Source organism: Oncorhynchus masou, chromosome 29 (assembly GCF_036934945.1).
Source record: "Oncorhynchus masou masou isolate Uvic2021 chromosome 29, UVic_Omas_1.1, whole genome shotgun sequence".
In the NCBI taxonomy this organism is placed as follows: domain Eukaryota; kingdom Metazoa; phylum Chordata; class Actinopteri; order Salmoniformes; family Salmonidae; genus Oncorhynchus; species Oncorhynchus masou.
In genome coordinates this window covers 46,582,673-46,609,456 of record NC_088240.1, presented here as the reverse complement: position 1 = coordinate 46,609,456, position 26,784 = coordinate 46,582,673, and the positions used below count along the sequence as shown (strand labels likewise).

At 44.6% G+C, this 26,784-nt stretch overlaps 1 protein-coding gene across 1 annotated transcript; it reads right to left on the bottom strand.

Moving 5' to 3' along the window:
- Positions 1-24,481: 24,481 nt before the first annotated feature.
- LOC135519630 (piggyBac transposable element-derived protein 4-like) lies at positions 24,482-26,253 on the bottom strand. The gene is made up of 2 exons (XM_064944872.1): positions 26,090-26,253; positions 24,482-25,544 (listed from the first exon to the last, which is right to left on the bottom strand). Exons 1-2 carry the CDS (start codon positions 26,218-26,220, stop codon positions 24,482-24,484), a joined length of 1,194 nt encoding a protein of 397 aa, XP_064800944.1. The 5' UTR covers positions 26,221-26,253.
- Between the last annotated feature and the right edge of the window lie 531 nt (positions 26,254-26,784).

Sequence of the window (26,784 nt, the reverse complement as noted above, 5' to 3'; positions counted from 1 at the left end):
CAAATCACTGAAAATCTGAAATGGTTTACCCACACAGACAGTGTCATGAAGACAGCACCTCTTCAACCTCAGGCAGCTGAATAAATTTGTCTTGGCCCCTAAGACCCTCACACACTTTTACAGATGCATAATTGAGATCATCCTGTCAGGCGGTAGCAAGCGTGAGGCAGATTCCTTTATCTAGTGAAAATAATGGCTTCTCTGTGTACCTCAGTTTCCCGCCAGTGATGTGCCATTTCCAGGTAGTCCACCGCAACTGGAAGCCTGTGAATTACAATAGAGCCCTGATGGCCCATCCCCACCCTTTAAAAGACGCTAAACAGTCTTTCAGGCTGGCCACCCTTCCCTGCGAGGCCCTCTTGGGCCAGTGACATGGCAGACGGGCCAAGATGAAAGGCTAGCTGTGTCCGACTGATAGCACTCAGCAGGGATCCTAGTGATGGGAAGCCTGATAAGGGGGTGGTTAGCAGAGGGAGTCAAAATATAATACCTCAGACAACCGAGCCACGGCCTGTTCACCCAGCTGTCATCCAGAAGGCGAGGTCAGTACAGGTGCATCAAAGCTGGGATCGATAGTAGCTGTTTTTCAGTCCATCTCATGGCCATCAGACTGTTAAATAGACATTATTAGCCAGCCCTCCAACCAGTACCTTGCCCTGAACTTAGTCAAAGGCATTAGCAGTCTCAACCCGGCACCCCTATGTACATAGACATGGAACACTGGTCACTTTAATGTTAACAGTTTTACTTTTAGATTTGTGTGTATTGTTAGATATTACTGCACTGTTGTAGCTAGGAACACAAGCATTTCGCTACACCCGCAATACATTACTAAATATCTGTGTGCGACTAATACAATTTGATTTGAATTGAACGTTTGTTCAACTTATTATTTTGAGAATATTTGCGCACAAAGCCACAAGGACACACTTTCATTCTAGTTTTAGGACCTCATATTGAAGCTTATAGAGACCCCGAATGATATATAGAATAATCTTAAAAGTATCTACTTTGGTTAAGATACAAGCATAAAGAAACCTCTAACACAATCATTTATTTGACTCTTTTTAACCTAACTTGCTTACCACTTTTTCCATGTGTTTTTTTTTCCTTCACAGGTTCCATGAAATTATTACCTTTTCCTAAATGCTTCATTTATAGTGCCTTGCAAAAGTATTCATCCCCCTTGGCATTTTTCCTATTTTGTTGCAATACAACCTTTAATTTAAATGGATTTTTATTTGGATTTCATGTAAAGGACATACACAAAATAGTCCAAATTGGTGAAGTGAAAAGAAAAAATTACTTGTTTAATTAAGAAAATAAATAATTTATAACTGAAAAGTGGTGCTGTCACGCCCTGACCATAGAGAGCCTTTTTATTCTGTATTTTGGTTAGGTCATGGTGTGACAAGGGGGTGTTCCTATCTAGGTGTTTTATTTCTATGTTGGCCTGTTATAGTTCCCAATCAGAGGCAGCTGTTTATCGTTGTCTCTGATTGGGGATCATATTTAGGCAGCCATTTCCTCACTGTGTTTTGTGGGATCTTGTTTTGAGTTAGTGCTTGTTGCACATCTTATGTTACGGTTTGTTGTTTGTTTCCTTTTAGTTTTTTGTAAGTTCCACAAAAATAAAGATGTGGACCTCAGAGCACGCTGCACCTTGATCCGTCTCTCCACACAGTCGTGACTGGTTTGTGCATATTCATTCCCTTTGCTATGAAGCCCCTAAATAAGATCTTGTGCAACTACCTTCAGAAGTCACATAATTAGCTAAATTAAGTCCACCTGTGTGCAATTTAGTTTCACATGATCTCAGTATATATACACCTGTTCTGAAAGGCCCCAGAGTCTGCAAAACCACCAAGCAAGCAACACCATGAAGACCAAGGAGCTCTCCAAAGAGGTCAGGGACAAAGTTGTGGAGAAGTACAGATCAGGGTTGGATTATAATTTTTTTTGCTTTGAACATCCTACGGGGCACCATTAAATCCATTATTAAAACATGGAAGAATATGGCACCACAACAAACCTGCCAAGAGAGGGTCGCCCACCAAAACTCACAGACCAGGTAAGGAGGACATTAATCAGAAATACGACAAAGAGACCAAAGACAACCCTGATAACCCAACGGAGATCTATCCATAGGACCACTTTAAGCCGTACACTCCACAGAGCTGGGCTTTACAGAAAAGTGGCCAGAAATAAGCCATTGCTTAGAGAAAAAATAAGCAAACACATTTGGTGTTGGCCAAAAGGCATGTGGGAGACTCCCCAAACATATGGAAGAAGGTACACAGATGAGACTAAAATTGAGCTTTTTGGACATCAAGGAAAACGCTATGTCTGGCATACATTTCAACCCCTCCTCATCACCCGAGAGTACCATCCCCACAGTGAAGCATGGTGGTGGCAGCATCATGCTGTGGAGATGGTTTTCATCGGCAGGGAATGGGAAACTGGTCCGAATTGAAGGAATGATGGATGGCGCTAAATACAGGGAAATTCTTGATGGAAACCTGTTTAATAAATGTTGGCCTTAATGTAGGACTGACAGATAAGTCCCTTACTTTCTTCCCCTTCCACTTGCCTCTTTCATTTCTGTGTTAATGCTGCAATCATTTCGTTGTAATTTTGGATAGAGCATACATTTCCATATTTTTCTTAGCTGCATATGCGACAACTCCACCAGTCGTATTTATGATATTATTATCAAAGATTTGACCTTTTACCTTTTATTTTGTATATTTGACGTTTACCATTATACAGTATTTGTTCTGTATTTTCTGGTGGATTATCCTGAAATTACAACCAGTTTTCTATAGTTTATTTTTAAAATAGTGGTATTCTGGAGATTATTTCATTTTCAAATAACCAAAAGTGAGAGGATGTAATCTGAATAACGGGAAAAATAAAAATTTTAGAACATGGGGTGATCCATTCTTACTAATCTGCTGGAAAACCAGTTTCGATTTAAGTACAACTTTTTTATGACTGAAGCTTTTAGTGAGTGGTTCAATGTTTACATTTTAAAAAATAATTTCAGCCCTCCAAATTCATTATTCATTCATTATAACATTAAGACCATTTAATTTTGTCTGGCTTGCCATTCCAAGAAAAGTGTAATATTAGGGTGCGTTAATCGGGGTTATTTTTCCACAAATAGATAGGTATTGTCCTTTCCATGGTGAGATTGTTTATTTCTGGATTTTAATACAGTATGACCATTTTATTGTTCAGCTACACAGTAATGTAAAAGTTATATTTATTTATACCCAATGCATAGTTTGGTATTAATGCAGAGAGGTTACAGAAATCATCTAGATAATTTTTTGAGGCTGTGCAGCAGCGGTGTGTTTTCAAGGAAGCCAAGGGAAGCCAGGTTTCCCCAAAACATTGACCAAGAAAAAACAATTAATCTTTCGTCTCTGTGTTTGCTCATTTTCCTTCCATTCGCAAGAGGCTGAAAGTATCTCACAGGAGAAAGCATCCGAGCAAGTGAAACAGCGTCCCTCTGTCTCTATACGTGTAGGCTGTCTGGCCCAAACGAGTGTGACATTGTTGCAGCCCGTAGCATTAAAGGCAAAGGAAGCCAGCGAGCACCTTGTCTCGCTTGACAAGAAAGTGGTACATAAAAAAAAATCAGCATTGAGAGAAACTGAGCGAGCTCAACTGTTAAACCAGGTGGTCACCGTTTTAAACATGTGTGGGAGGTGGAACTAAAGGGTTAACTAAGGCGTGATTTTGAGCAGGGCTAGAGGCTCTCCTGTGAAATAAGGCAATAATCACTAACCAAAACAGCAATGGACAAGGCATTTTGACATTAGGGAGAGGCATGCATAGCCAAGTGATCATAGGGGTCCAGTGAGTAGCTCCGCGCATTTGGTATGGGCTGGAGACACAGTGATTCAGACAGCTATCGGGCCGGGGCTGAGATGCAAGTTAGCAGAAGGGCCTTAAAGGAAATTGCGACTGAAGAAGTCTGTTGTTGAAGTGACAAGGCCTAGGGAGAGGCGTGCTGTTACGTCGGGCAGACCAATAGTGATGGATCAGCAGGGCTCCGTGTGGTAAAAGGGTCCAGGCCAATTGGCCAATGATTTGTCCAATGGGCCTCTTCAGCTAACATGCTCTAGACAGCTAGGAGGCCGCGGCTAGCAGATGGGCATTCAAGGGACGTTGCGACGGAGGAGCCAGTTGAAAAAAAAACTCAGTTTGATTACGTGGGTAGTCCAGTCGTGATGGATCAGCGGGGCTCCGTGTCGGCAGTAAAAGGGGTCCAGGCCAATTGGTAAAATAGGTATTGTAGCCCAAGGAGTGGCTGATCGAAGTCTTCGGCTAGCCGTGAGATGGGCCTAGCATAAGCTATCTCCAGGCAAATTGGTTCTTGCTTCAGGACAGAGACGTTAGACAGGAGTGGCCACTCGGATAGCAGATAGCTAGCAGCGATGATCCAGGTGAAAAAGTTCAGAGCTTGTGGAAGGAATCCGGAAATATGGAGAAAAATAAGTCAGATTTGCTTTGGTTTGAATTGCGCTGTGCTGGCAAGAGTTGTCCGGGCTAAAGGTTAGCTGATGACCGCTAGCTGACTACTAGCTAGTAGCTAGTTAGATGGCTAGCTTCTGTTGGGGGTTCCGGTTAAAAAGTAAAGGAAATAACAGATCCATACCACATTGAGTGAGGCGTATTGCAGGAGAGTATTTTGAGGTTAAGAAAAAAAAAAAAATATATGCGAAGAGAAAAGATATACAAACATGTATACACGGGATACGACAAGACGAAGACAAAGACGTCTGACGGCTACTTCATCTTGGAAACGACCACTAGTATTAACTACTGACGATGACAAATACTTTAACTTAGTAAGCTCACTCCTATAGAATTCTATGGTCATTCCCACTAAGGCCAACTTTTAATGGTTGGTATCCCAGGATTATATGTGCTGTGTGTGCAATAGCCTGGAGACGACATTACACCAAGAAACACTTACATTGATGAAAGCCCCCAACCTAAAGAAATTAAGTGGTTTTCTTCTTTCTTGTTCCTCAGTACACAGTACACACAACAAATAGCATACATAACACATCCATAAAGACTCTAAATCGCATGTGTAACGGCGTTCTTCTTTTGTTGAAAGAGAGTCGGACCGAAATGCAGCGTGTAAGTTACTCATGTTTAATAGTGAAGACAAACAAACGAACTATACATGAAATAACTAATAATACAAAAACAACAAACAGAACGTGAAACCTATTACAGCCTGACTGGTGAAACTAACACAGAGACAGGAACAATCACCCACGAAATACAAAGCGAAACCAGGCTACCTAAATACGGTTCCCAATCAGCGACAACGAGAATCACCTGACTCTGATTGAGAACCGCCTCAGGCAGCCAACCTATTTAACACACACACACCCCTAATCAGCTACAATCCCAAACACTACAAACCCCAATACGAAAATACAATACAATAAACCCATGTCACACCCTGGTCTAACCAAATATATAACGAAAACACAAAATACAATGACCAAGGCGTGACAGCATGACGCTGTACTTACTATAAAGTAAGATACCCTTGGTCATTAAAATACTGTACATAAAGGCGTAATGGTGTAAAAACACACGTATTAACACTTAGGGAATTATCACAGTTAAAACAAAAATATTAAAGACATGTTTAAACCATACATGTCCTTTTATTTGTGCATTTTTCAAACAATACAAATATGTGTAACTTTCAAAATGTTCAGCAATGCAATTACATTGACCATTACACAGGCCAGTGAATAATGTAGAATCTAAGGGGATTTTTAGTTAGCTGAGCCTGCTAGCTAGCAATAGCTGTGAAGTCACCAAAATTATTTGAATAATGACGAGGTAGTCACAGTATGTAATTATTACACACCTGGTTTCCATTCCATTAATTATGTTCCTTATTTAACCCTCTGATTTCCTTCTCTGTTTTGTGCGTTATTGTTTGTCATGTGGGTGCTCGTTGTTCGTGCTTTGGTTTATTGTATAAGATCCTTGTTGGAATCTTATCATTTATTGAGTAAATCTTGGATTATTACTCAGAACTGTGTCTTGTGCCTGACTCTGCATTTATTCATTTTTACCTACGTCCCCACAAAACTTTAACAATTATTCATAATTGTTCATATTTAAGTGACATTTGCACTAAAATGTGGGTTTTGAAACATGTTTTCCTAGGTCATATAAATTCCCCCAATACAAATCAGATATTGGTTTATAGAGAAAAAATATTCTGGGTACCACAGTAAATGTATTGTAGGGAGTACTCAGTAGGGTCTGTAGAATGTATACACTATATATACAAAAGTATGTGGACACCCCTTCAAAGTAGTGGATTTGGGTATTTCAGCCGCACTCTTTGCTGACAGGTGTATAAAATTAAGCACACCGCTATGCAATCTCCATAGACAAACATTGGCAATAGAATAACCAATCTGAGGAACTCAGTAACTTTCAACGTGGCACCGTCATAGGATGCCACCTTTCCAACAGGTCAGTTTGTCAATTTCTGCCACGCTAGAGCTGTCCCGGTCAACGGTAAGTGCTGTTATTGTGAAGTGGAAACGTCTAGGAGCAACAAAGGCTCAGCCGCAAAGTAGTAGCTCACAAGCTCACAGAATGGAACCGCTGAGTGCTGAAGAACATAGGGCGTAAAACTTATCTGTCCTTGGTTGCAACACTCACTACCGAGTTCTAAACTGCCTCTGGATGATTTGTCACCACAAGAGCTGTTAGTCGGGAGCTTCTTGCTCAATTCCAAGCATTGGCTGAAGTGGTGTAAAGCACGCCGCCATTGGACTTTGGAACAGTGGAAATGCACTCTCTGGAGTGATGAATCATGCAACACCATCTGGCAGTCCGACGAATCTGGGTTTGATAGATGCCAGGAGAACGCTACCTGCCCCAATGCATAGTGACTGTAAACTGTAAAGTTTGGGAGAAGAGGAAGAATAGTCTGGGGCTGTTTTTCACAGTTCAGGCTATGCCCCTTTGTTCCAGTGAAGGGAAACCGTAACTCTAGAGCTTACAATGACATTCTAAAAAAATTGTGCTTAACTTTTTTATTTTATTTTATTTTATTTCACCTTTATTTAACTTCTTATGGCTGCAGGGGCAGTATTGAGTAGCTTGGATGAAAGGTGCCCATATCAAACTGCCTGCTCCTCAGTCATAGTTGCTAATATTTGCATATTATTAGTAGTATTGGATAGAAAACACTCTGAAGTTTCTAAAACTGTTTGAATAATGTCTGTGAGCAGAACAGAACTCATATTGGCAGGCAAAATCCTGAGTTGAAATCAAAACAGGAAGTCAGAAATCTGAGCTTGTATGTATTCACCAGAGTCCCCAATGAAATCCCCTTGAGATATGAATGATGTTGCACTGCCTAGGGGTTCCACTCGATGTCAACCATCAATATGAATTATAATGAGGCTTCTATGTTGTTGTGGGAGTGAATGAGAGCAGAATATATCAGATGTCCATCAAGCAGCCATTTGTGATCTTGCTTTTTCCTCATGGTAGTCACTTGCGTTACATTGCTCACGTAGACAAGAAGGAATACTCCGGTTGGATTGGATTGAATCTATATGTTAACAACCTAATGATTGATTCTGTACTTAGTTTGAAATGTTTCTTTGACCGGTAATATCACTTTTTGAAGTATTTGTCCAATATAATGCTGACCAGAATTAGCGTTTGGATATGTATACCAAACGCTCTAACAAAATAAGGTATTTGGACATAAATAACGGACATTTTCGAACAAAACAAACATTTATTGTGGACCTGCGATTCCTGGAGTGCTTTCTGATGTAGATTATCAAAGGTAAGGGAATATTTATCATGTAATTTCTTGTCTATGTTGATGCCATCTTTGCAGCTGTGGTATTTTCACTTTTGAGCGCCATCTCAGATTATTGCAAGCGTTTCTTTTTCCATAAAGTTTTTTTGAAATCTGACACAGCGGTTGCATTAAGGAGAGGTATATCTATAATTCCATGTGTATAACTTGTATTATCATCTACATTTATGATGAGTATTTCTGTTGAATGATGTGGCAATACAAAATCACTTGATGTTTTTGGAACTAGTGAATCTCACGCGCCAATGTAAACTCAGATTTTTTAAATATGAACTTAGTCAAACAACATGCATGTATTGTGTAACATGAAGTCCTATGAGTGTCATCTGATGAAGATAATTCAATTTTAGTGATGAATTTTATCTTTATTTCTGGTTTTTGTGAATGCTATATTTTGCTGGAAAATGGCTGTGCTTATTGTGGTTTGGTGGAGACCTAACATATAATCGTTTGTAGTGCTTTCGCTGAAAAGCCTATTTGAAATTGGACACGTTGGTGGGATTAACAAAGAGAAAATCTTTAAAATTAGTGGGGGTATCTAGCATAGTCTATGGCTGTCTGGAGTGGTTCTCAATTAGAGGCAGGTGTTTATCGTTGTCTCTGATTGGGAACCATATTTAGGCAGCCATATTCTTTGAGTATTTCGTGGGTGATTGTTCCTGTCTCTGTGTTTGTTTGCACCAGATAGGCTCAGTTACTTTGGTTTTTCTTTTTCCTTGTTTTGGAAGAGAAGAGAACGAGCGCCATTCTCCTTGCGGAGATGGTGCAAAATACATCAACACGGTCGGTCCCTGGGATTGGGCTGGCCAACACGATTCGGCTTGCTTGGAAGGAAAAGGAGTTGGAGCCTTTAGGACGGGAAACTTTTGGAATGATAATATTGATGGGGATTCTAAAGCTGACGGTGAAGGACGTGCTTTGTTTCCAAGGCAACTCGTTGGAGGGAGCATACGACGTGGCACTAAATACAGAGGAGAAACATGATGATATCCTGAGAAGAGCAAGAGCAGTGGGAGGTGAGAGGCCGATGAGCCATTATGAAATAACAAGCCTGGTGAGGAACAACTTTAGGGTAGTAACTGTCAACATGTACAACCCATACGTTAAGGACGAAGAGGTGAGGGCCTTTCCTGGGGAGATGCATGGATAACGTCTCCTCAGCAAGGCACCTCAAAGACTCCCTTGGGTTTTGGAATGGGAGGAGAGGCTTCCAGGCCCTCCTCAGGGCAGGAGCGGGGGATGGGGGAAGCAGAGGAGGGGAAGGAAGCACGTCTCATGACCAGAGTACAGGTCCAGAGGAGAAGACCGCAAGGAAGGAGGAGGAGCAAGAAGCGGTGGATGGAAGAGAGAAGGAAACGGAAGGCACGGGAGTAGGAGAAACAGGAAAAGTGGCGGAAGAAGGCAACCGAGTGGAGGAGCATGAGAGAGAAGAAAGCGAGGGAGGAGTGTTGGAGAAGGAGACGGTGGAAGAGCAAGTGGACTGGGGGGAAAGTGCCCTGGTGGAAGAGATGAGGGGTATGGTGGAGGAGCTGGCGGAGGGGAGGGTGGTATCTCTCCACTGCCGCCATCACCAAAGAAGAAAATGAAGAGGAGGGTGCGATTAGCCGACAGTGAGAGGGAGGGGATGGCCAAGAGAGTGATGGGGGTGGGAGAAACTTCTGTGTTGCTGCTGGTTTCCCCAGGCCCTCAACTTCTGTTGGGTGGGGACACACCTAACAAGACTCAGGACTGGGTACAGGAGGAGGTGGGGAGTTTTTTGTTTGGGGACTCAGCCTCCCCAATTTTTTTCCAGTCCAGCCGCAGCACTGGGGAGAGGGAGGATTGTGGGGGTAGACCCAGGGTGCAGGGCACCCCGGAGCCAAACACTATTCCTGCATCCTGGGTTGGTGAGATGGAGGAAGAGGGGGGGATGTCGGGAGTACGGATGGTGTTCTCACCGGTAGATATGGAGCAGGGGAGCATCGGGTGAGTCTCCTGTTTTTTTTTTTTTCTGTCTGGGTTTAGAATTTGAGTGTATTACATGTTTTTATTTTATTCTTTCATGGGGTCTAATTTTACTTTTGTTAGTTTAAATGTAAGGGGTTTAAGGGATTTTGTTAAGAGGAGGGCGGTTTTTTGTTATTTGGAGGGTGTGGGGTTTGATTTTTGTTTTTTACAGGAGGTTCACCTGAGGGATGGAGGGGATGTTAGTAGGTTTAAGAGGGAGTGGGACAAGGGGGAGTCGGTTTGGGGTATTGGGGGGTGCACTCATGGGGGTAGGGATTTTGTGTGGGCACAGGGAGGTCAAAGTGGAGGATTCTTTTGTGGTAATGCAGGGGAGGGTTATAGGGGTGGATGTCACGATAAGGGATTGTAAATTTAGATTAGTGGTGGTGTATGGGCCACAGGTGGTGGCAGACAGGAGGGAGATGGTGGACTGTCTGACGCCCCTGTGTGTCACAAATAGGAAATTAGTGATAGGGGGGATTTTAACACAGATTTAGGAATAGGGGGGATAGCAGTGCAGGCGCCATTGCCGGGCTAATGGCTTGCCATGGTCTGGTAGATGGTGGTCTGCACACTACTCCGAAAATGGCCGGTCCTACATGGCGCAACTCCAGGGGGTTGAGCGGAGGCTCGACTATATTTTTGTACCCAGGTCTTTGGGTAAGTTGTCTGGGCGGCTGTTGCCTGTTTTCTTTTCGGATCACGACGGGGTGCTCCTGCAGGTGGGGTCGCCAGTCTGCCTCTTTGGTAGGGGGTACTGGAAGTTAGATCGGGATGTGCTGGAGGAGCAGGCTTTTGTTGACGGGTTTTATGGTTTCTTTTGGAGGCTTGAAGGCCTCCGGTCCATGTGCGAGGGGGTGTTAGAGTGGTGGGAATTAGTTAAGGTGAGGATTAGGGCTTTTATAATAGGGTATTGCAAGAGGAAAAAAAGGGAGGAGGGAGGTGGATCGTATCCAAAGGTTAATTGAACTCGAATACGAGGCAGGCAACCTCGGCGGGTCGTTTGACTGGGAGAGATCCGCAACCCTAAAGGCGCAGCTCAGGGAGTTGCAGGAGAGGAAGGCTCGAGCTTTCCTAGAGCGTGCGCATAGTGGCTTTCTAGAACATAATGAGACTTGTTCTGCTATGTTCTTTAAGTTGGTTAGGGCCAGACAGAGTAGGAAGGTAATGCATGACGTTAGGGAAGAAAATGGTAGTATAGTTAGAGAACCAGAGGATATGGTCAGGGTGACAACTGATCATTTCCAAGGTTTATTTAAGGAAAAGGAAATAGATGTAGAGCAGGGAAATGTGTTTTTAGAACACTTGTCCAGGCGGTTGCCGGAGGACATTAGAGAAGTGATGGAGGCCCAGATTTCACTAGAAGAGGTTGAGAGCGCTCTTAGGAGGATGGGAAAAGGGAAGGTGCCTGGGATGGATGGGCTGCCGGCTGAGTTTTATCTCAAGTTTTGGTATATACTTGGACCAGTGGTCCTCGAAGTCTTGAAGGCCATCCTTGAGACGGGGATCCCGGGGGATCAATGGCTGTTGGTGTGCTGTCACCTTTATATAAGAAGGGGAAGTAACAGACCTTGGCAACTGGCGGCCGTTGACCATGCTGTGTGTAGATTACAAGCTACTTGCAAAGGTTTTAGCAGACCGGTTGCGCACAGCCCTTCCCTACGTCGTCCATGAGGATCAGACGTGCGGGGTAGAGATGGAACCTACAGTTAATCAGGGACTCCATCGCTTGGGTTGAAGATAGAGGACTGCCTTTAATGGTAGCAGCGCTAGATCAGGCGAAAGCCTTTGATCACGTGAATAGATCCTTTTTATTCAGAGTGTTAGGTCGATTAGGAATTGGGGAGAAGTTCATAGGATGGATTCGTACATTATATGTCGGAGCGGGGTGCCGAGTTAGTGTAAATAGTCACTTGGGTGACGTTTTTGACCTCTCGTCTGGGGTCAGGCAGGGGTGCCCACTCTCGGCTCTCCTCTTCGTTCTGTACATGGAGCCTCTGGGGGCTGCCATTAGGGCAGACACAGGGGTGGAAGGCTTGTTGATCCCTGGAAGTGGTGGGCTGCGTGTTAAGATGACGCAGTACGCCGACGACACTTCCTTGCTGCTGTGCAAGGACTCGTGACTGACAAGGTCCCTTGCCATCTTTGGGGATTTCACACGAGCGTCGGGAGCGGTTCTGAACCATGCAAAGTCTTCCGTCAAGTTTTTCGGAAGATGGCGCTGTAGAACGGATGTTCCCGGGGGGTTATCTCTCTGTGAGGGGGCCCTGAGGATTCTCGGGGTCCATTTTGAGACCTCCGGCTCAGCGACGCTAAACTGGAACATGCGTATCACAGTGGTACAGAGGAAGCTAGCAATGTGGAAGGCTAGGTATTTGTCTTTTATGGGTAAAGTCCTGGTCCTAAAGGTGGATGTGTTGCCATCTCTTTTGTATTTGGCGTACATCTACCCATTGCCGGCTTGTCTGAGGAGGCCTCTAGTGAGGCTTGTGTTTCAGTTCATGTGGAGTGGCAGGTGCGAGTGGGTCGCCAGGGCACGCATGCTCTGTCCCATCGGGGAGGGAGGTAGGGGGGTACCACATTTCCCCCTCAAGCTGGATGCAATTTTTGTTTCTTTCTTGTTAACGGAGCTTGCTCATCCAGTGATACACCCGTCCGGTTACCTCCTGCGGGTGTTCTTCTCGTATCAGGCGAGAAGCGTAATGGTGTGGGCTAACACGGGTCCTCGGGCGGAACAGCTGCCGTGGCACTTTGGTCATGTGGCCAAGTGGCTGCGTGCGCACCCTGAGGTTGAAGTTGCCCGAGTAGGTTTAGATCACAGGCACCTGTACGAGGAGGTCAGAAAGGCAGGGAGTCCGGCGCCTGTAGTGGGCATCTCGGAAGTGGTCTGGGAGGGAGTGCAGGCGCGGGGTCTGGACAACAGGCTCAAGGACCTGAATTGGTTGAGCCTCCATAAGTGCTTGCCGGTACGTTCCATCATGTACCGGTACAGTTTGGTGCAATCCCCACCTGTCCAAGATCCTCTTGTGGCAGGGAGGAGAATTAGTTTATAATTAAATTAGTTTAAAATACCATTATTTGAGTATTTATGAAAATTATGAGTTGTAAAGAATGAATGGTATTGAAGATAATTAATCATTTTTTTATAAAAAAATTAAAAATAGGCTGTTTAGGTTTTCACGTTACGTTTGTTGTTTTGTATTGTTCATGTTTATTCGTTCATTAAACATGTATGAAAATTACCACACTGCATTTTGGTGCGATCCTTGCTACACCTCTTCCTCAGAGGAGGAGTTAGAAGAAAACCGTAACAGAATCACCCAACACAACAGGACCAAGCGGCATGGTAACGGACAGCAGCAACAGCGGCCAAAGACACAGGACTCTTGGACATGGGAGGAAATCCTCAACGGGAGAGGACCCTGGGCTAAACCAGGGGAGTGTAGCCGCCCCAAGGTGCAGCAGGAGAAGGAATGGACATGGGAGGATGAACTGGACGGTAAAGGACCCTGGGTTCAGCCTGGAGAATATCGCCGTCCCAAGAAAGAACTGGAGGCGACGTAAGCGGAGAGGTGCTGGTATGAGGAGGCAGCACGGCGACGCGGATGGAAGCCCGAGAGTCAGCCCCAAAAATTTCTTGGAGGGGGCCCACAGGAAGTATGGCGAAGCCAGGTAGGAGACCTGCGTCAACTTCCTGTGGTTACCGGGGCTAGAGAGACCGGGCAGGCACCATGTTATGCTGTGGTGCGCACAGTGTCCCCAGTGCGGGTGCATAGCCTGGTGCGGTATATTCCAGCTCCGCGTAATGGCCGGGCTAGATTGAGCGTCGAGCCAAATGCCATGAAGTCGGCTCTACACATCTGATCCCCAGTGCGTCTCCTTGGGCCGGCTTACATGGCACCAGCCTTGCGCACGGTGTCCACGGTTCGCCTGCATAGCCCAGTGTGGGCTATTCCACCTCGCCGCACTGGCAGAGCGACCGGGAGTATTCAACCAGGTAAGGTTGGGCAGGCTCGGTGCTCAAGAGCTCCAGTGCGCCTGCACGGTCCGGTCTACCTTGTACCACCTCCACACACCAGCCCTCCAGTGGCAGCTGCCGGCACCAGGCTTCCTGTGCGTGTCCTCGGCCCAGTACAACCAGTGCCAGCACCACGCATCAGGCCTACAGTGCGCCTCGCCTCTCCAGCGCTGCCCGAGCCTTCCTCCTCTCCTGCGCTGCTGGAGTCTCCCGCCTGTTCAGCGCAGCCAGAGCCTTCCTCCTCTACGGAGTCTCCCGCAGCGCTGCCGGAGTCTCCCGCCTGTTCAGCGCTGCCAGAGCCTTCCTCCTCTACAGCGCTGCTGGAGTCTCCTGCCTGTTCAGCGCAGCCAGAGCTGCCAGCATGCATGGAGCAGCCAGAGCTGCCAGCCTGCATGGAGCAGCCAGAGCTGCCAGCCTGCATGGAGCAGCCAGAGCTGTCGGTCTGCATGGAGAAGCCAGAGCTGTCGGTCTGCATGGAGCAGCCAGAGCTGTCGCAGTCTGCATGGAGCAGCCAGAGCTGTCGCCAGTCTGCATGGAGCAGCCAGAGCTGCCAGTATGCATGGAGCAGTTTGAGTCTGTCAGTCTGCAAGGAGCTGCCAGTCTGCAAGGAGCTGCCAGTCTGCAAGGAGCTGCCAGAGCTGCCAGTCTGCATGGAGCTGCCAGAGCTGCCAGTCTGCATGGAGCTGCCAGAGCTGCCAGTCTGCATGGAGCTGCCAGAGCTGCCAGTCTGCAAGAAGCCGCCAGAGCTGCCAGTCTGCAAGAGTCTGCAAGAAGCCGCCAGAGCTGCCAGTCTGCAAGAAGCCGCCAGAGCTGCCAGTCTGCAAGAAGCCGCCAGAGCTGCCAGTCTGCAAGAAGCCGCCAGAGCTGCCAGTCTGCAAGAAGCCGCCAGAGCTGCCAGTCTGCAAGAAGCCGCCAGAGCTGCCAGTCTGCAAGAAGCCGTCCAGAGCTGCCAGTCTGCAAGAAGCCGCCAGAGCTGCCAGTCTGCAAGAAGCCGCCAGAGCTGCCAGTCTGCAAGAAGCCGCCAGAGCTGCCAGTCTGCATGGGGCCGCCAGAGCTGCCAGTCTGCATGGGGCCGCCAGAGCTGCCAGTCTGCATGGGGCCGCCAGAGCTGCCAGTCTGCATGGGGCAGCCAGAGCCGTCAGTCGGTATGGAGTAGCCAGAGCCGCCAGTCGGCATGGAGCAGCCTTAGCCGCCAGTCGGCATGGAGCAGCCAGAGCCGCCAGTCCGCATGGAGCAGCCAGATCCGTCAGTCTGCCAGGATCCGCCAGTCAGCCAGACTCTTCCAGTTCAGCCAGACTCTTCCAGATCCGCCAGACTCTTCCAGATCCGTCAGTCTGCCAGGATCCGCCAGTCAGCCAGGATCTGCCAGTCATCCAGACTCTTTCAGATCTGCCAGTCAGCCAGACTCTTCCAGATCTGCCAGTCAGCCAGACTCTTCCAGATCCGCCAGTCAGCAAGAACCTTCCAGATCCGCCAGTCAGCCAGGATCTGCCAGAACCGCCAGCCAGCCAGGATCAGCCAGATCCAACTACCTGCCTGAGCTTCCCCTCAGTGCCGAGCTTCCCCTCAGTGCCGAGCTTCCCCTCAGTGCCGAGCTTCCCCTCAGTCCCGAGCTGCCCCTCAGCCCCGAGCTGCCCCTCAGTCCAGTGGGGTTCTGGGTGAGGACTACTAGGCCATGGTCGGCGGCAAGGGTGGACTATCTAAGGACGCGAGGAGGAGGGTCTAAGACTTTGATAGAATGGGGTCCACGTCCCGCGCCGGAGCCGCCACCATGGACAGATGCGCACCTGGACCCTCCCCTATGGTTTTTGGTGTGCATCCGGGAGTCCGCACCTTGTGGGGAGGGTTCTGTCATGCCCTGGTCGAAGTATTTTGTGTTTTTCTTCATTTATTTGGTCAGGCCAGGCTGTGGCATGGGTTTTGTATGTGGTGTGTTTTGTATTGGGATTGTAGCTTAGTGGGGTGTTCTAGATAAGTCTATGGCTGTCTGAAGTGGTTCTCAATCAGAGGCAGGTGTTTATCGTTGTCTCTGATTGGGAACCATATTTAGGCATTCATATTCTTTGTGTGTTTCGTGGGTGATTGTCCTATTGTCCTTAGTGTCCTTCTGTGTTAGATTACACAAGTATAGGCTGTTTCGGTTTTCGTTATATTCATTACGTTTATTGTTTTGTAGTGTTTGTGATTAGTGTGTTTTTGGTCATTAAACATGAATCGTAATCTACACGCCGCATTTTGGTCCGACTCTCCTTTGCATACAGAAAACCGTAACAGTCTGTATTTTAGAATGAACTTCATCTGTTACAATGAGCTGGCAATTCTGCATGACAGAGAACAACGTGTGGATCTACTTCTAACATGGTGATGTTGCAAACTCCTGGGATAGTGAGATTTTCCTTGTGGATGGGAGGTTCACAAGTTCTTTACATCGGTCTGTGGATGGGGTGGCATGTGCTTCAACTTGAGGAGAACAGAGCAGAAACACAAGGCCAAAGGAGGAGAAATTAACATCACTGCTCAAATTTCAGTGCTGGTTCAAATTACCTTTTTGTTAATGGATTTGTAAACAGTTTTACATATTCATAGGCTTGATTAATTTGTCACTGATTTACTTTTAATTGATAATTTCATTATTCAAAATGTTTTTTTATATGCAATGGTGAAATACAAGGGTAAGGGAAAGTGACACGAAGAAAGTTAGCTAACGTTAGGTGAGCAGACACTGCATGCATATATTGACTGATCATGTAAGAATCTACAAATAACTTGTCTGGATAGCAAGCCGAGAATGAACAAAACACAGCTGCATTTCCTACATTTTTAATCAGATGCTGTTAAAATGTCTTGCCTCCCAACCAGCTGGGAACGACTTTTCTGTCCTGCCAAGCCAATGCCAAGGAGTGAAATCAACACATCAGTTGCCATCTGTCCCTGAAAACAAATAGAAAAATATGATTTGTTACATTTGTCATTAGCTGGCTAGCAAATTCACCAGTTCAGGATTAAAAAACTGTCCGGGTTTTCAGAATCGAGACTGCTGATTTTATGATTTGATTTAGTTTGTTATTTATCCGTAAACAGAATGAGATTGCCTGCTACCTGGCTATCTCTGTAACGGCGTTCTTCGTTTGTCGCAAGAAAGTTGGACCGAAATGCAGCGTGTTGGTTACTCATGTCTTTAATGAAACAAATGACGATACATGAAATAACTTATAAATACAAAAACAACAAACGGTACGTGAAAAACCTATACAGCCTGTCTGGTGAACACTAACACAGAGACAGGAACAATCACCCACAAAATACAAAGTGAAACCCAGGCTACCTAAATACGGTTCCCAATCAGAGACAACGAGAATCACCTGACTCTGATTGAGAACCGCCTCAGGCAGCCAAACCTATGCAACACCCCTACTCAGCCGCAATCCCAATAACAAAAAAACCCCACTATGAAATACAACAACATAAACACATGTCACACCATGGCCTGACCAACTAATTAACGAAAACACAAAAATACTAAGACCAAGGCGTGACAATCGCGCCTGACAAGCAGGCTGATAGACAGCAGTGATTCAACATTTTAATTCAGAATTCATTCAGAAAGTAATATATACATTTTTTTAAATCAAATTTGGTGAATGAATAAAAGTTATTTCTCTGGATCATTTTCTCTCAAGCAGGGACTTCAGTCTGCCATTAATTTGTCAGTTTTTTTATATTTTTGCTGTGTCGCAAGGTGTTTTTGGATAGCCTCCCCGGCAAAGGGAACAAAATAGTATGTTTCCATGTTTTCCAGACCTAGCAAGTATGCTTATAGAACTTCCGGTTAACTTAGTACATACTTCCCTTTTCGCGTTCTTATGTTTGGAATCGCACTTGAGAAATGAAACTTGACTTATGTACTCGCTATATGCTCTACATAGAACACAAGTATGCATTTTGGAAAGCACCCCTTGTGCTGACACATGTAGTTAGCTAGCTAATGTTAACATGCTAGGTGTGTCTCACGTAACACCCTTGGTACAGATACCCTGAGAACAAGATTCATGGAAAACAAGACCATCGAACCCAGCTAATGTTAGCTAGCAAGTAGTGACCGTAGCATATTTTCCAGCTTTAGGTAGCTAGCTAGCTGCAGCCCACCTGATTTTCAACCTTCCGAAGTTCTCCCATGTCATCCCACCTCCGCACACTCCACTGGCTTCCAGTCTAAGCTCATATCCACAATAAGACCACAGTGCTTGCCTAAGGAGCAACTAGAGATACTGCCCCTCCCTACCTTCAGGCTATACTCCAACCCTACACCCCAAACCCGTGCACTCCGTTCTGCCAACCCTGGTCTCTTGAGCTCCCATGGTGGAACCAGTTTCTCCCTGCCCATCTTCTGAAAACACCTGAAACCCTTCAAAGTGTATCTTAAATAATCACCCTCCTCACCTCAAATCATCTGCCCCCCAAAAAACAAAACAAATATAAAAACTTCACTGAACCAACACTTGCACTTGACCCCCCCCAGACTGTAATTACCACCAGTAACATGTTATTACAGTGTAACAATGAATTATTACAATTAATCACAACACTAATAAGGACCCCTTAACAGTACATCAACACCTGTACCTGGTTTACCTTACATATTGAAATCAAGAATGAAAAAAAATGATAAAAGGAAAAATAAATCTGCTTACTGTTGTGCAATGTCACACATCTCTATCAATCAAGACTAGGGTGGGCACATTTTAATTTGTAGATTTTCTGCACTCTCCTCCCCCCACAAGGAAAGTGCAGAGATACTGTACAACAGAAAATTATTTTGGTCAGGACAATTTGGTGTTGTCTGGAGCTAGCAAATGCAGTAAGTCGGATGTTGTTGAATCGCACCAGTATCGTTCCACTGGGGGGCTTGGCATAAGCACAAGCTGTGATATGAAGGAGGTGAGGCTTTGTATGATGCATACAGGATTTGCTTGCGGGCCAAAAATCAGTTCTAACAAGAGTCACTAAGGCAAACATAAAATTATTTTGACCAAATCAGACATCCAGTCTTTATTTTCCAACATTTACATTACGTTATTTTTCAACATTTACCTTACATTCAGTCATCCAGCAGAAACTCACAGTCAGACTCACAGGAGCAACCTGGGTCAATCTTCCCGCCCAAGAGTACAAGGACAGATCCCCCACCCAGTCGAATCGGGGACCTGAACCAGTAACCTCTCGGCCACCCAACCGCCAGGCCATGAACCATCCAAGATCAACCCCCCCCCCCCCACAGTTTTTCTCCAGAGCTGCCCCTCAACCATCCAAGACCTCTCCACAGTCCCCCCCCTGAATAAAACCTTCCCCTCCACTCCAAGATTATACATATATTCTGTTGAATACTTTAATCCAATATTAAAGTTTGATCAGAGAAGTGGGAGCAATGTTGGATGTTTTCTGTTTTTGAATTGAGGTTCTTTGAGAGGCAGTGTGGCTCCGTATGGCCCTATTTCTGAAGTAGACAATTTACCTCCCAGCTAATGCACATAGATTTGTCTGCGCTAACACAAGGTCAGTGATGTAACTGGAACTGAAAGTGCTCTGTGGCACTATGGGATTGGATCTATCCCACAGGATTCTGGATTCCATATTCTTTTAAATGACAGGTAGTATCTCCCCTCCCCCAAGACCACATTTTCAAACTTTCTTCAGTCCACTTTATTCCCTCAGGGGTTAAACACAAATGATGGCTGTTTATATTGTTGCAACAGGAGAGCGCTATATTTGTGTGTACACTATTATCACAAGGTCATTACAAGGCTGTTGCCATATTGAAATCTGAACATTGTAACACGCTCATCACAAATATAGATTTAGGTTATCATTGAGAAATGATCAACAGTTGAACCACTACAAGTAGTTTGCCTTCATCAAATAAGTTTTCCTGAGTTCATCCCTCTTGCTTTAAATGACAATCAACAGCTGCCTTTCCGTCACCGCTCCCATCCCCGGGGCATCAGAAGGTCAGGTGAAGGTGGACTGAGGGATTATGGGAGCTCGGTGACTGGCCCCTTGCCCTTCATAAAGAGGAGTTAATAGCTCAGAGTGGAGTGGGAGGTCTCCACTGTCGCCGTGGCCCTGAAAACGAATGCCTTTTATTGCAGATTGACCCCCCCAGATACTACCCATGGGCTCCCAGTAGTAGAGCCAGTACTTTTCTAAAGAATTTACGGTTAATGTACCAGTCTTAATGAAACCGCCACGGTCCGCCAGCCCTTTCACGGAGAGCGGGTCTCACTGAGTGCCGTAAAGATCCCCTTTGTGGGCAGTGGTCCAAATGGGAATGGTGGTGGGGAGGAGGGGGGTGCTAAGCAGAGAGCAGACTCCCCTAGCCCTTTTTGACTGTTGCTCGGATCAATGTCATCCTGACCACAGGGACTGATACTGAAGTGTGAAGGTTGGATGAGTTTGTGTGGAAGTTAATGGCAACTGAGAGAAATTGAGAATACAGAGAAAATGGACAGTGTGAATATATGGATCCCAATGTGACAGAACTACGACGACATGGTCACCAGCTGTGACATGATTTTGGTATTTTTTTAGATACTGTATGTTGGTTTTGAATCAGTCCATTTATAGGCATTTGTATTGTGACATATCTCAAAGGAGGCCGAAAAGGACAAGGGAAAAACATTTGATTCATAAAACTATAGTAAATGAATAATACAACAATGTCTATCCATTTTGGTGACATTTACCTAATTAGTGTGCTTCACTAACCAGGTTTTCATCCAACCTTTTCATTGAGTAAAATACATTTTGGATAAACATTTTCATCACCTGCCTGATGGAAACAAAACATCTTTGGGTAAACTTTCCAAATGTTGACAAAACAAAATACGCTAGACAAGGTGGGATCTTTTTGTGTTGGTAAAATGAATTATCCGAGAAATATTAGCGCTTATGCGCAAATATCCAACATCCACACTGTTGGCTAGAGCGCATGTGCTAATACCACAGTGAGCACACTTGCTACATAACACACGTGTTCTTTTGAGTAAAGCATCAGTAGAGTTGAAAATGTGATGGAAACCCTTTTAACTTGGGGACATGGGATTTTAACCGTGAAAGGTATTTTTATGTGCACTATGTGATCAAGCACAGCCTTTTAACCACAACAAGTAAATTTGATGGAAACAAACCTCTCGTGAGAAAATGTTCATGAAAATCTGTCAGCAATTAGATGGAAGCCTAGCTACCCTAAAAAGCATTGCATGATAATGCCCTAGCATTTGCATTGTTGTCTGCCATTTTGGCATGAATAAAGGCATAAAGACATGAGGCTCAAATTTGACAGCACTAACAATAGGCACAAGCATCAAGAAAGCATCAATAACAAGTAGTGGAATTTCTTTCAACACCTCTTCTGCAACATTCAGAATTATGGCAATGATCTATAAAGGTTTATATATTGCCTATATTTATACAGGACCAGCTTAGGTTTAGCATGTCACGGTGCAGTTATAAAATACATTGCTTTTTTACATTGTCAAAATGCCACCCAATGTCTCAGATGAAACTTGTGTTATTGATTAAAACATTACATTGGACTGTCCAATAATTCTGACAGGCTTTATCAAGCACCCATATCAATTTCATGGTTACCTGCATCAGTTGATGTCAACCATGATCACAGCTCTAACTGGTGTCAATAAGAATCAATGAGTTCTTAAAAAGGTATGCTATCGACTTTTTCCCTCGTTGACTTACAGTACCTTTGGAAAGTATTCACACCCCTTGACTTTTTCCACGTTTGTTGTGTTACAAAGTGGGATTAAAATGGCTTTAATTGTAATTTATTTTGTCAATGATCTACAAAAAAATACTCTGCAATGTCAAAGAGGAAGAAACATTTTAACATTTGTAAAAAAAATATGAAAAATTAAAACATATATTCATTAGATAAGTATTCAACCCCCTCAGTCAATATGTTACAATCTTTCTGGGTAAGTCTAAGAGCTGTTGACACCTGGACTAAACAACATTTGCCCACTCTTTTCAAAGTTCTTCAAGCTCTGTCAAATTGGTTGTTGATCAATGCTAAACAAACATGTTTAGGTCTTGCCAAAGATTTTCAAGTAGATTTAAGTCAAACATGTAACTCAGGAACATTCACCATATTCTTGGTAAGCAACTCAAATGTAGATTTGGTCTTGTGTTTTAGGTTATTGTCCTGCTGAATGGTGAATTAATCTCTGTGTCTGGTGGAAATCTGACTGAACCAGGTTTTCCTCTCGGATTTTGACTGTGCTTAGCTCCATTCCGTTTATTTTTTTATCCAGATAAACTCCCCAGTGCTTAATGGCTGAGTTAACGAGCATACCCATAACATGATGCAGCAACCACTGTGCTTTAAAATATGGAGAGTGGTACTCAGTAATGTGATGTATTTGATTTGTCCAAACATAAAACTTTGTATTCAGGACAAACTTCATTGCTTTGACACATTTTTTTGCAGTATTCCTTTAAGTGCCTTGTTGGAAACAGGATACATGTTTTAGAATATTTGTACTCTGTACAGGCTTCCTTTTTTCACTCTGACAATTAGGTTAAAACCTGTTAAGACTACCCCCCTACTTTGTGCAATTTCCGCCTGAAGACATACCCAAATCTAACAGCCTGTAGCTCAGGCACAGAACCAAGTATATGCATATTCTTGGTACCATTTGAAAGAAAACACTGAAGTTTGTGTAAATGTGAATTGAATGTAGGAGAAAAACACACAATAGATCTGGTTTAGATAAAACTATGGGAAAAAACATTCGTTTTTTTCTATTTAATTTTGTATCATCTTTCAAATGAACAAGATAAAACAAAAATTCAGATACGATGATGAGGACAATTTTAGTGCAAAAATTAAGAGGGCAACAGTACCTGTGCAAAATTTCAAAATGATAACTTCCAAAATGAGTGTGCTACATAACATTTATTGTGACGTCACCCAGGTGTCCCACACAAGTTACCCAAATGTACCCAAGTGGCCAAATTGGTGAAGTACACATTGTGAAACCAATAACTATATACAAAATACCAAAATGGTATTCTAACACACCCCCCACAAAAAAAGTAAACATTTTTGAAAAAAATTTTTTTTGAAAAAAAACATTTTGGTGAAAATTTTTTCTAAAAATTTTTTGGAGGGGAAAATGTTATGAAAAACTAAATATATACATACATTTACAAATAAACACGGGTAACTATTTACACACTTTTACACACCCTCAGTCCTCTATCAAATCTATTTACATAGCTCCAGCCTAAAACCCCAAACAGCATGCAATGCAGGTGTAGAAGCACGGTGGCTAAGAAAAACAACCTAGAAAGGCAAAAACCTAGGAAGAAACAAGGCAATGAGGGGTGGAGATCACAGTGTTTTTGTAGTGTGCAACAGGACAGCACCTCAGGAGAAATAATTTACAGTTTAGGGTTCCATAGCAGCAGGCAGAACAGTTGAAACTGGAACAGCGGCAAGGCCAGGTGGACTGGGGACAGCAAGGAGTCATCATGTCAGGTAGTCCTGAAGCATTGTCCCAGGGGTTCAAGTCCACCGAGAGAAAGAAGGAGAGAAAGAGAGCAGACTTAAATTCACACAAGACACCAGGTAAGACAGGAAAAATACTATATAAATAAATATAACATAATGACCCTAGCTCAGCTAGAATGCAGACTGGTGTACTCAGCTAGACTGCAGACTGGTGTTCTCAGCTAGACTGCAGACTGGTGTTCTCAGCTAGACTGCAGACTGGTGTTCTCAGCTAGACCGCAGACTGGTGTTCTCAGCTAGACCGCAGACTGGTGTTTTCAGTTATCTAGACCGTTCTGGTGTGACTCAGCTATCAGACCGCAGACCCACTTTGCCATATAACCCCACCAACATTGCCAAAACTCTAGACAATGTTCTGCTGCTGATGCCAGATGCCATAGCAGTCTCTCTCTGATGTAAAGCAGAGGGTCACTGAGCATGTGCTGCATGTGATGGGAGACTTCATCTTGCAAACAACACAGCAACGCCTCCATGCTGTGCCCTTTTCCCCCTTAGGCACATCCATGCCTGCACAAATATATTTGGGCAGATGAACACTTGTGGCAGGAGCAGAAGGGACAGGGCTTGCTGCAGTGGTGCTGTAGCCAGCAAGCTCCTTGATGAGCTGCTCTCTGAAGTCTTTCTGTGAGAGGTAGGGCTTTCCACAGCTCATTGCCATTTCCTTGTGTAGGATGAATGCATTCACTACGGCGATGTCGATGAAATGATAGAAGAAGGTCTTGTACCATTTCATTGTCTTGTGGAGAACATTGTAGTAGCCGATTAGCACGTCCGAAAGGTCGACTCCGCCCATGCTCTTGTTGTAGTCCTTCACTGCAGTTGGAATGGGGACATTTTTGGTGGTCCATGCCCCGGCACCGTCCTTCACACGCCTGACAACACGATCCCCACTGAAGGACTTGTGGATAGTGGAGCACATCACCACCTCTCTGGTATCCATCCACTTTACAAAAAGCAGGCCATCTTCACGGATCCATCGCATGCTCCCCGCTCAGCCCGCAGGCATGTCGTTCACCTTCGTCTTCGGAAAGCCCACCCTGTTGGTACGAATGGTGCCACAAGCCCATACATCCAGCTTCCTTAGGTCTGCAAACAGGGTAGGGCTTGTGTAGAAGTTATCCACAAACAGTTTGTAACCCTTCCTTAGCAGTTGAACATCCAATAACGCCATTACAGAGTCATAGCTGAGTCCCTTACCGGTAGCAAAACTGTTCTTCCCCTCGTAGACAAAGAAATTGCATGTGTAGGCACATGCAGAATCAGCCAAAACAAACAGCTTGTAACCCCACTTGGTTGGTTTGTTTCTCATGTACTGTTTGAGTCCAATTCTGGCCTTTGAGGATACCATCCTCTCATCGATCGACACGTTCTGGGCTGGCTGAAAATACGTCTTGCAGGCCTCAACAATGCGGTGGTAGAGCGGCTTGATCTTGCACAGTCTATCAAACGCTGCTGTGCCCCTCTTCTTCTCATTCTCTTCATCAACCTTTGGGTCACTGATGTGAAGCGCCTGTGAAATCATCAGAAACTTCTTGCAGGACATAACAGTCATGGGGAAAGGCAATTTGTACAGAGCTGATGTTTTCCAGTAGTCCTTCAGGCTTTTCAGCTTCACCAGCCCCATGTAGATGACCAGAGAAAGGTAGCAGAAAAACTCTGACATGGATATGGGCTTCCATGCTACCTTTTTGCCCGCTTGTTTCTTCTTCCCATTCTTATTAGTGTTGGACACGAGCGAACCTACAACAGATGTGGTAAAATACAGTTGGAAAAGCTGAAGGGGGGTGTAATTGGAGGTCGGGTTCACCTGAGGTCCTGGCTTCCTTATCGGCCTAAAAGTTGGTTGTGGTGGCTCCACATCATCTTCTAGGACGGTGTGCCAACGCCCTTCTGTCCCTCTGTTAGTGGGTGGCACACTTCCCCTCTTCCTCTTCACACCTCTAGATGGCCCGGGAGGTGTGGAGCCAGAGACAGCAGGGGTACAGCTGGATGAACCAGCTTCAGAGGGGGGTGGACACCTTGGCACTGGGGGCTCCCAGTCGGAGTCAGTGCCACTGTGAAAGATAATGTTCAGTTAGAATAGTTTCACATATGAGCCCTGTATCAACAGCTTTAATAAACACACATATAGAGTACAGGGAGTAGCCCTGTATCAACAGCTATAATAAACATACATATAGAGTACAGGGAACATAAAGTGCTGTTCCATATCACTTTGGCAATTGATGTGGGCCTGCCTCAAAATAGGCTATTTGGGTAGACCATGCGTTCCCAAAGAAACAGGCCCTCACTCACAATGGCTAGCTAACGTGTACTTTAGCCATTTTATTACATCGCTATATATTCCTAATAAAATGTAAAAACAGCTATAATAAACATGTATAAAAAGTGCTGTTCCACATCAATTGCAAAAGTGAAATGGGCCTGCCTCAAAATAGGCTATTTGGGGTAGACCATGCGTTCTCAAAGAAACAGGCCCTCACTCACAATGGCTAGCTAACGTGTACTTTAGCCATTTTTGCAAATAAAATGTAAAAACAAACACTAATAATATTTTATATAAAAGTCAAACAACGGCATTAGCATGAGAGTAACTTACCAGTCCAAAACGATGTCCTCTCCGTTCAAAAAAAAGTCCTCAGTTTCAGAATCGAAGCTATGGGATCTGATGGAGTCTTCAATCTCTGCCAAATCTGTCTCACTATCCCGGTCAATCTCTTCCAAAATCATTTCTACATTCGTGTATCTAGTCTTACAGGTAACTTTCTTTGACTTATTTGCCATTTTATTCGAGAAATAAACAGTTGAAGTAGCAAATTACTGAAAAACGTCTGTGCGTAATTAGAATCACTCCTTCACGGTTCAATTGGCAATGGCGAAAGAACGATCTTTACGCCTGCCTCCAGTGTATAGGTTTGTCTTACAACAATGAATCATGGGATATTTCCAGTTACATCTGCTCATTGGCTATCTACCCAGCTAGATTTCAAGAAGATCAGTGGTCATTGGGTTAAAATAGAGTCAATCAACGAGACAGTGGTCATATAATTGCTGCGCAATGGGCTCCTCGCGTGTTGTCTTCCAATCGGTATTACCATATCAATAGGTCCCGCAAAATGGCCCATCAGGGTTCATTGTCTTCCCTAACAAAGAGTTGATTGCAAGTAAACACAACATGACTGGATAGAGAGGGAAAAGACGAGGAAAAGAGAGTCTCTTTACGTTGGACGTTACTTTGAAAATTGTATGACAGGAAATTCAACGCGATAAGCGGTCACAAAATGTTTCGTGTTA